Source organism: Helianthus annuus, chromosome 13, assembly GCF_002127325.2.
Source record: "Helianthus annuus cultivar XRQ/B chromosome 13, HanXRQr2.0-SUNRISE, whole genome shotgun sequence".
Lineage (NCBI taxonomy): Eukaryota > Viridiplantae > Streptophyta > Magnoliopsida > Asterales > Asteraceae > Helianthus > Helianthus annuus.
Genome location: NC_035445.2, coordinates 22,094,987 through 22,106,258, shown reverse-complemented (window position 1 = coordinate 22,106,258; position 11,272 = coordinate 22,094,987). Strand labels below are relative to the sequence as shown.

The following is an 11,272-nucleotide window of genomic DNA, read 5'->3' as shown; positions in this document are numbered from 1 at the left end:
CATGGAGGCGAGTTTGATGAAGCACGACCCCATGTGTGGTGGTCTTTTTTGTCTTCTTCTGAAGGGATGAATCACGAGGGTGTGTGAGATAGGCACAGGGGTGTGTGAATTTGACTGTCTTCTTGCAATACTCTTGATTTTCACCGTGAGTTTGCTTCTTTTGTTGTTAAGACTACTTTAATTGGCGAGCGTACTAAAGTAGTCCCTTTAAGACTACTTTTAAAGGCGAGCGCACTAAAGTCCGTTAAGTAGAAACCTACAGTCACTTTTGTCATCGTTGATTGTTATACATGTCCCCCTTTATGACTACTATGTTGTATCTGTGTTATAATTAACACAAAGTTTCTTTTCCATATTGGATATATCTTACAAGTGATGACATGGTGTATAAACGGGCATAAAAGTGGAACATACGATAACCCTAGAAATTATTATTATTATTTTTTTTTTGCGTAGCCCAGTTCTGTTATAGGGTTAATATATACATATATTCACTTGCAAGTTGAAACTAGTAGCAACTGCTGACACTCACTAAATAAATTGACTTCTTGGATAGAAGTTCTAGACACCTTCAAGTGTTTAACATTACACCCATTACAATGTTCTCGAGTAGGAAGCAACCAATGAGAACACAGACATTGTTATTTTTAGATATTTAAGTCTAAAGTAAACATAAAAACATGTTGATTAAGTGAATGATTTCATGAAGGGCTAAACCCATGTCGAATACTAGCTTCCCAAATTTTGTCGATGTTGAAAACTTCTTCCCCACACTCATTCACTTTCCAGTCTTCTAACCCGTGAAGTATCCCTGCAATTCTCCATGCACTCAATACCCTTCTTGGTAACCAATTCTGTTGAATGCATCAATATTAAGAATTACTATGTTAATTGGATCAACCACGAAGAACAAAAGTTAATTGACTAACCTCACAAGAATCAACATTCTCAAGATATTTGGGAGTGAGCATTGATGGTGTGGTGTAGTAAACACAATCTTTGCGCACTTTCTTTGGAGGGAATTGGGAGTAAGGAATGATTATGGTTCCTTTTGATGCCTTCATTTGTTCTTCTTTGGTTAGTCCTTCCCCCACCAACCATGTCTTCACAAATCAAGTAACAAACATAAAAGATAAGTTTTCTCTCAAGGGTTTTGGTGCATTAAAAAAGACATGTACGGTAATTCACCTTGTGGGAGTAAACATGTGAAATGCTCAACTTATCATGGTCATTAACTGAGTTTAGCTTGGATTTCAATGTCTCACAATCCTTCTCTCGAGATACAGCAACCTAAGTTGAAACAAAGTAAACCCAAGAGAATGTATTTAGGGTGTCAATGTTTAGCTTCATGCTTTCATTTATCATATTTGTGTTATCGGTAAGTGAAGTTACTTGGATGCCCTTTTGACACAGAGCTAGAGCAAGGTAGCAAGCAATTTTATTGAAGTTTCCTCTAAAAACTACTTGTGTGGTGCCTCTTGGAATGTTGTTTACGACCACTGCAACTACTAAACTGCTCCCATCCACCAACTTCACTTTTAGTTTTGGATTTCTTCTTATGAATAACTCTCCACTGTTATTAAATTCTTCCCTCTAAAAATTGATAAAACTACAATTAGTTTATGTGTCAAAAAATTAAAAAAAAATAAAATAATAATAATAATAATAAAGCTAGTTTTAGAAACAAAAGAAAAGATGGCAACGGGTCAGTCAAACCATGCGAACAAGCCGTTGTGGCCCATTTTTATGTCATTGTATGTTAGCGGTAGTTTAGAACTATATAATTTGTCTTAGGACCTTAGGATTCTTGCCCCCTTTTTTCTTGTCTCTTTGATATGCTATATGTAGCTACTCCATTTTACTCATCACTATGTATTGGATGTAGTTTACACTTACTATTATTATTGTTTGTTTTCTTTGATTATCTTAGCTGCATTTCATGCTATCTCGGTATCTAGATTACTATACTATAAGCAAAAGGGTATTTGGAATCGGGTGTCTCAAAGGAAGCAACCTCTCTATCTCATATCGAGGTAAATCTTGCTCATTACACCCTCTCTAGGCCCTACCAATAGTTAAAAAGGATATAAATACTTCAAGAAAATTGTTATTACTTGGTTGGCGAACTGTGTTATAACATATGATTGTACAAAGTACAATTTTGTCAACCGTACACAAGACACACACCTAGCAAAGCGAATGCATCACACCTAGACTAATGTAAAATTGTGTATTTACTAATAAGATTGTGCACTAACCTGATTAAGTAGACCAAGAGTTAAAACTTTCACACCCTTTGCCTCAGCATCTAGTATAGCATCCTCAATTAAGCCATTGATGGTTTGTCTTTGCCCTTGCATTAGGTACTATAGATAAAAGCCCAATAAAAATCTTGAAAATTAAAGGAAAGGAAAATAAATAAATAAATAAAAAGTACGCATACTTGTGTCCTGTATTTTGGTATGGTCCAAGTTTGTAATTTTAGGTCTTTGAAGACATTCCTTTCAATGACGAATGTTTTCCCATAAACCCGTGTAATCAACATGCACAAAAATGTGATAGGCGAAAGAATCCATAAATACCACTTGGAAGAAGTGTGTGGTTTAGAAGCTAAGGAAGCAAACCCGAGCCTCATGTGATAAATCACCTTAGGGGTTGTTAGATGTGTTAAATGCACGACATGTGGCGATTCTTCCTTTTGTTTTAGCGACTTCTCATACAACATATCTGTAGATTTGTCCATCGTGCCATGGATGTAGTCGTAGAATGGCATGAAAAGCGAATAGTTTGTTCGAAACTGAGTATGGTGCAAAGAGTGGTACCTAGGTTGGAAAGAATGTAAAACATTTTTTATATGCTATCTTAAAATTTGTTATAAACAAGGGTATTTAAAAAATACAATTATAAAACTATATAAGTAAAATACAAACTGCAGCTTTCATAATTAAACAAACTAAAATGTGATAAGCAAAATCACGAGACTAAATGTGTATACTAAAATAGCCATAAAATTTTTTAATTGGTTTCATTGTTATATAGATTTCGGGAAACCAACTAAAACAAAAATGTGGCAATATTTGCACCACGTAGGATATTATTGTATAAAAATGATCAAGTTTTGCGTTAAGATGTTCTACGTGTCTAATATTGACTGATTTTCTTTTATTAAAATATTTGTAATGTTAATAGTGATAAATTAAAAAAAATGGAGTGTGACGTACGTTGGAGTATACATGATGTACTTGAGAGGAGGGAACATAACGAATAGTGATTTTGGAATGAATTCAAAGTTGCAGTGACCCATATTGTTCATTGCATCGATATACATAACATACCCCGCAATCGTAGCCATAGATGCCTTACCGCACAGGACTACCGTCATCAACGGGATCGCAAACAGCGCAAAATATACGATGTGTTCCGCAAATGGATGAATCACGGCTGCAATCAATTGGTTAGACGACAATAAGATAATACAACAACTTGTACAATATATAGTTGTACCATTAGGAATAGATTTTTTTGAATAGCATAGAAAGATATCACTCTCTCTCTCTCTCTCTCTTTTTCTCTCTATATATATTTTATCTCCAACATTATATTAGTATTCACCTTGTGAAAACGTCACACTCGGTTTTGAATAAACTTTACATGGAAACGTTGAGCATCGGTGTATAGCAAAGGTCCTTATGACATAACTAAATACGAACGTAAGACACTAGGTCCCCAACTTAGATAGGGATTAACCTTATCAGTTAAGTATATGTAAAATGATCACAACTAGTATTAAGCACCCCCTACATTGCGGCAAGGCCACCAAGACTAAACTTGTGGCGTGTTAATGCGAATAACTTAGACCCAAACGTATAATATTAGAAAAAATAACAAATTGATCTAATTGATCTAGGACCCGCACGTTGCGACGAACCAGTCAAACGGGAAAAAATAAACGACGTATAAACTTTGAACCACACGTATGTTGCGCCGTGTTAACTCGCATAATTTAAAACGGAACGTAAAACGAAAAATTTGCGTAAGATGAAAAGTACAAGGGACCAAAGTTGTAAATACAAAAGTTATAAGGTTAAATTGCAAAAGACGTAAATTTTAGTGTAAAATAAAACATATAGTTTAAGCTTAAAAGTGAAAGATCGATATTTTTTGAAAACCTCCCAAAGCATGTGGTATACACCTCTATGCACACTAATATTGTAAATTTAGAGAATGTAAATGTTTATAAATAATAAAAATAAATTATTTTTAATTTAACAAATTGATTATTCAGGACTGGGGTGAATGTCAAATCTTTAAAAGTAGCTAGGAGGTTTAATTTTTTTGAGATTGCAAATTCTCTCTTTCGCAAAATTTTTTGAGATTCTATTTTCTCTGTTGGGGTTGTGTCAGGTGTCTACAAGAATTTTTTCGATCTTGGTTTAGGTGTCAAAGGACTTTTTTTCATCATAACCTTATGTTCTGGGTTTGATTTCAACACCCGTAACCGATTTGGGAGATGATTTTGAAGATTGGAGGTAATTTTGGGGCAAAGATGAGGCGGTAGGAAGGCCATTTGTGTTACGTTCGTACATGCCATTGGGACTACACATATAATCCCTCGTACTTGAACCAATCTATAATGTGGGTATATCATAGATACCTTTCCGATAATTTTGCTCTGTGTAAAAAGTAGGGGTGTGCATGGGTCGGTTTTTACTATTAACCATAACCATAACCGCTAGTTCGGTTATGGAGTTTTGGTAACCATAACCATAACCAAACTTTGGTTATGGTTAATCGGTTATGAAGTCGGTTTTGATTAATTTCGGTTAAGTAACCAAGCAAGGTTTGAAATAAATAGGGTTGTGCACGATTTAAACTTAGCTTGATCCTATTTTATAAGATAATGAAGACTAAACTTTTTGGTTAAACTGCCGATTTACAGTTCTTTTTAATAAGGTAATTCTCAAACAAAAACAATTATGGCCATAACACCTTAGTTCTTTATCAAAATAAATGACATCTACATCAAGATTATTTTGTTACTAACATATTTTTATCTTAGTAAAAACCCTCTATATGGTTTTGTAAAACACAAATCTATTATATAAAGTTAACATCACAACTTCGGTTCGGTTAAGCAAAGCTTCATAACCATAACCATAACCGATTGAGCGGTTATACAAAGTTTCATAACCATAACCATTGGTTATATTGGTTATCCGTTATTAGTGGTTCGGTTATGTCGGTTATGGTTCGGTTATCGGTTATAGTGGTTAATTTGCTCACCCCTAGTAAAAAGTTATAAGCGAAAAAAAGGGTATGAATGGGCTATGTAAGGATATACTTTGTACCAACCGGTACCGAAAGTCCTAAAAAATACATACCGGTACCGAAAATCCTAAAAATTAGGTAATGGTATCAGTAACGAAAATACTCGGTGCGGTATGGTTCGGTTCTGGTACGGACCAAATTTTGAATGTAAAAACCTGTAAATGGTACCGAATCGATACCGTACCTAACTGCTATCAGAAACCCTAAATATCGGTATCGAATTGATATCGAAAATATTTTGATTCAGTAAACTTGATACTAGTACGTTCCAAACTAGTACCTACCGAATACCATCTACTTATCCCTAAGTTCATGTGACATAAAATGGTTGGTTAAAATTAGCATGATTGTAAAGGATAACTTTTTAAGAAAGTTAAATTGTAAGTTGTATAATTCATGCTTAAAAAACATCAGCAAGTGTACACTCTTACCTTTGATTTGATGTAGTGAGCAATGGCCCACCGATCACATATTTTTAATAATAATAATAATAATAATAATAATAATAATAATAATAATAATAATAATAATAATAATAATAATAATAATAATAATAAGTATTATTATTATTATAATAATAATAATAATAATAATAATAATAATAATAATAATAATAATAATAATAATAATAATGTTAATAGAATATAATAATAATAATAATAATACTTATTATTATTATTATTATTATTATTATTATTATTATTATTATTATTATTATTATTATTATTATTAATAGCTTTACGGCGAAAACAAGATTAAAGAGACAGAGTTTTAATGAAAAATTAGTAGGGGTTAGACTCTTAAAATAGAAATTAGTGGGGGCTACACTCTTGAAAATCAAATATTTTACACTACAAAAGAAAAGATAAAATTAACACTATGAGTGAAAAATCGGAAAGAGCTAGGGCGCCCCGGACCACTAAGATGCTCTGCCAGTGTAAGATTCAACACTAAACACAATAGTTTAAACCGAAACCTCTAAATAAGTGTGTTCAGTTAGGCTGAAGGGTGTGGGGGCATGAGTTGGGTTATTAATCGCCACGTAGCACCATTAATGGATTGCTACATCACTCCCTTGCCTCATCCACCATGGTTCGCATGGATTAAACCATGGCAACCATGAGTCTTCTTTCCTTTTTTCAATATTTCCTTTTCCTTTTCAAAAAAATAAATTAAAATAAGAGAATAGTGATTTGGGTCATGACCACACCCTTAGGGTAGCGGTTTTGAATAATGGATTAAAAATGGGTGACATGACGCTGATGTGAAGAGTCATGATGACCATGAGGATTACGACCACACTCTATAGCCTAATTACATTCGCTTAATACTGAAATAATCTTTAAAGAATAATCAGAAAGTATTAATGTAATATATTTTAGCGGTTCTTATTTTATATTTATAGAAAAAGTATATCGTACAATTGGCCTTAACGTACATTACGTACATGAGGTAAGTTCGCACGTTACAAAAATCTAATGCTACAAAATTCGCATGTTATGTTACTGAAATCGCATATTGTATACATGAAAGTCTCATGTAAAATCGCATGTATATACATATCTGAAAGTCGCATGTTATATTACTTAAGTCGCATGTATACATAGATATGAAAGTCGCACGTTATAAATCAAGTTCGCATGTTGATAATGTCTCGCGTACGCAATACGTTATAAACCAAGTTCGCATGTTGATAATGTCTCGCGTACGCGATGTACGTTAAGGCATTTTTTACGTTAACCGACCTCTATATCTATATACACACTCGTATTTAAAGAGAGAAATTTACAGGTGATTGGCTCTGTGACTATGGATGAATGGTGGTGGGAATGATAGCGATTGTAAAGGAAATGGTGGTGGAGAGCTCTGTGAAACCAATAATACAAAAATTCTACAGGTCCAGCATGTAGCACAATAATAATGGTAACCCCATCCAACCTCCATATAGGTAAGTGTTGAGCCCCTTCAAAATAGTAATTTACCAAATAATACAATAACCCCGTCAATATTATTTGGTCATCCCTGAAAAAAAAAACGTGAATGGTAGTTTAGTTATTGAAAAATATTTTTAAGAATACATCAATAGATCCCTGACTTATCGGGACTATAATGTATAAGAAAAGGATGAGAGATAAACCAGTTTCTTTCACGGTCAACTTGTTCAAACTCAATATTCTTGTCAACTATTCGGTTTTGACCTTTTGCAGTTTTGTATCGGGAGAAAGAAATCCAAATTTGATTATGAAGCATTCTTGTCAAGAGTAAAAGAAAAATGAGGATAGTCGTTGAATCTCTTGTGTTTACATCCATTGTTATGAAGTTATAGACGCTCTTCACCACCCATGGTACCAATACGACATGCTTTAATCGTTTCATAAAAACAAAATAAAGTTGTTAATAGACGATGAAAGAAATATAGGAAGCATTTATTAATACATTAGTAAATACTAATACTAAATATGAACGTTTAAAAGCACAACTTACACAATCCAAGGATGTGAATTTGACACAACGTAAAACATGACATATACACCACATGAGATTCCTGATTTTGGATCACTCCAACGAACGCTTTTAAATTACGCAAGTCGTCTCATTCAATGTGGTGAGTTTTACAGATTGATTAGTTTGTTTTTAAATATTTTTAAGAAGTTTTAAAACATTTTTAGGTTTAAAAAGTAAAATTAATAGATAAGTGAGCTATGAGCTATCTAGTTTTAAGCACTATTAAAATTTCCAAGTTAAATGACTTGCGTCTATGTCAAGTTGTCAACACACGGGTACATGATAGATGCTCGTAGGGTTGACAAATCGTGTCTAATCGTGTTTTACATGTCTCTGACGACGACACAAGTATTAAACATGAATACAACTCGTTTAACTACTTTATATCACATGTTTATAAAACAGTTTTACGTTTTATGTACCAAAAAGAAAAATGATAGATCCTAACATCATAATTATATTTATTTTTAAAAAGTAAAAAAATCACGTTGTGTACTTTTTCAATAAACACGTCTAATCGTGTCTTATACAGATATCTATTGACATCGGGCTCGGCTTCTTACGCCTTTACAAGAATTTGAGGTTGATATAATGTGTTTATAATGGATTCAAAAGTACACCTTGTTTAACTTCCAAATTAGTCAGAAGATGAACAATCATAATCATCTCATGCGGATTACCACCTCTTTCTAAAAAAGGGTCAAGAGATTAATTAGGTGTCAATAATCATTTCAAGAAACAAAGTTTGAAACCTTTGATTAAACAAAATCCCATTTAGAAATTAATTAATAGAGACTGATTGTAGGTTTGAAGTAATTTTTGGACGTACAAGTCAGAAAGAACACATAATCGAACGTCGTACCTTAAAGTTTCCAAGTGGTTTCCATGGCCAGTTTGTGAGGAAACCAGGAGTAGCAGCCATTGATGAACCCAACTCTAACTTCTGTTGCGCTTTGTTTATCTTGGCTGAGTTTGTGTTAATATATATACACAAATATGGTCACTGTTATTTGTGACAACGGAGCGCAGGAAGACTACATGCTTTAAGATATCATGACCAAGCAGGGGGTTGGGTTTCAGGAGGAGTTACACAACGCCACATGTTTGAACACAAACATGAACAGAAAATTTGCGTTGATGCAGGACATGTTCAAATAGAGCCTTCAAAATCTTCAAGAACAAGAAGCCAATGAAAGTGAAAGTCATGACTTGGATGAGAGAATGGATCAAGAATCTGAAGAAGAAGAAGAAGAAGGGAGTGATGGATACTTCTCAGACAAAATAGCTTCTGACGAGGAGTTTTAATTTTTTTTATTTTCTTTTGTGCAATTTTTTTTTTCAAATAATAAAATACTATATTTCTCTGATTAGTTACACAACGTCAAAGGCCACAAAAGCCATTAAATACAAAGGGTTATTGGATTTTATCACCCTAAACTATTAGCTATTGGCCGCTGCCACCCCCAACTATTACTTTGACGTCCGTTTCCCCCAACTTAACACTTAATGTGTTATGTCACCACATCGTTAACTAATCACTAACTTTAGATCCCGTTACTATACTTTTAAGGGTGTCATAGGGATCTTAGGAAGATTTTAGGGATCTTAGGACACCCCAAATGTATAGTAACAGGATCAAAAGTTAGGGATCAGTTAATGACGTGGTGACAGAACACACTAAGTGTTAAGTTGGGGGTGACGGACGTCAAAGTGATAGTTGAGGGTGGCAGTGACCAATAGCCAATAGTTAAAGGTGATAAAATTCAATAACCCAAATACAAAACACCAAATAATAAAAACTATTTTTCCCGTGTAATTTTTTCTGTGTTAGTTAGTGTATTTTATAATCTTGGTCTACAAAATGGCATTAAATATAAAACGCCAAACTTGAAAGATGGGACGCATTACAACCTTAACAGATAAAGCTGAACAAAACAGTAAATACAAACAGTAACTGAAACGACGGATACTTTATTACTAGCATTTATTATAATAAAATCTCACCTAAACTACGGGCCAAAAACATCCTATAAAGATAAACGTCTCAGCACAATCCATTGATCACACCCAAAAACAACGCCATGTTTCTTAAATGCCACTCACTTTAAAACACCAACAATAGTTAAAAAAACCATAGATGGCAAACCACGTTTCTTGAATATTCAGTATTGTTTTGCATGAAGTTTCACTAAATGGATTATTAGCTGAGGTGGGTAACTCTATAAGATTTTGCTGAATGAGATGGACAAATCTTCAAGAAAAGAGCCTGATGACAGTGATATATCATTTTGTGTGCTTTGTTCTTGAAGAAGGTTTGGATGATAAGAAGAGATCAATCCTAATGTAAATGCTATTTTGGACTCCATGATGATAATAGCATCCACACAGACTTTGATCAACAACAACAAGTCAACAAACAACAATAGATCACACCAAAATACAGGATGCCATATTTTATTCACTGATCAGCTTCGTCTAAAGACGAGCGTTATGTAGGAAAATCGGCATCTATCTAAGGTATTCAAAGGTTCAAGGAACAAAAATTTCAAGAAGAAGAGATTGATAACAGTGAAGATTTGGATGAGAAATTGGATTAGCATTTTTTATTTTTTTTTTCATTTTCTATTTTTTGGGTCATTTTCTGTGGTTTGTTATCTAATTCTCCACTGATAGAATACATTATTTCTGTGAAATGTTTATAAAACGCCAAGATGCTACAAACACCAAACGCCTAAATGTAACGCCTCACTTTTGAAACCTTACTTATTTAGAAAGATTATTTATATCCCTATTTTTGGAAACTTATATTCGTATCGTACTCATATTTCACTTCCAACTTCGTAATTCGAAACGTTGATCGTAATAAAACTTGAGCATTTTATACGGACTATACCTTGATTATTCGTACTTCTTCTACATTCGACTTATTCACACACCTGATACTTGCTCATCATTCTCGTAAACACATACTTATTTCACGAACAAATACGCGTTTTAGGACTCTTTATGCATTCAGATACTTATTTATACATTCACTTTACTTGAGTTATACTTATATACATGATTTATACTTAATTTTATGTAAATAATACAAGTTATAGCATAAAAGAACCAACAATACAAGTGCAAGGACTAAAAATAAAAATTTTCATCTCCCCAAGCACTTTTTTTAATGTCCTAACCTCCAACCAACTCATTTAATACCCCAAACTCACATTCTAACCTCCAACCAACTCATATAATACCCCTCCTAACTCCCAACCACCTTCATTTAAACACCAACCACCTTCATTTTAAACCCCAACCACTTATCCCTCTTATAAATACCAACTCTAACACCTTCCAAACACTTGCACCAACTCCAAATTACTTTCAAACTCTCTCACATCTCCAAGATTTTCAACTTTGGGCAAAAAGTTCAAGAACTAAAATTGGTAAC

The 11,272-nt window shown here is 33.5% G+C and overlaps 1 protein-coding gene across 4 annotated transcripts; it reads right to left on the bottom strand.

The window, feature by feature from the left end:
* Window positions 1-509: 509 nt before the first annotated feature.
* LOC110897561 (very-long-chain aldehyde decarbonylase CER1) lies at window positions 510-9,035 on the bottom strand. Of its 4 annotated transcripts, none has more exons than XM_022144328.2 (10): window positions 8,696-9,034; window positions 7,466-7,689; window positions 7,118-7,350; window positions 3,222-3,441; window positions 2,444-2,822; window positions 2,259-2,366; window positions 1,393-1,593; window positions 1,189-1,290; window positions 930-1,103; window positions 510-854 (listed from the first exon to the last, which is right to left on the bottom strand). In XM_022144328.2, the coding sequence occupies exons 1-10, from the start codon at window positions 8,753-8,755 to the stop codon at window positions 702-704; spliced, it is 1,854 nt and encodes a 617-aa protein (XP_022000020.1). In that variant the 5' UTR covers window positions 8,756-9,034; the 3' UTR covers window positions 510-701. The 4 variants fall into 4 exon arrangements, with proteins under 4 accessions (XP_022000020.1, XP_035837709.1, XP_035837710.1 ...); XM_022144329.2 differs by having other exon boundaries at window positions 533-854; window positions 3,336-3,441; window positions 8,696-9,035; XM_035981816.1 differs by lacking the exon at window positions 7,466-7,689 and having other exon boundaries at window positions 8,696-9,030.
* Window positions 9,036-11,272: the final 2,237 nt, after the last annotated feature.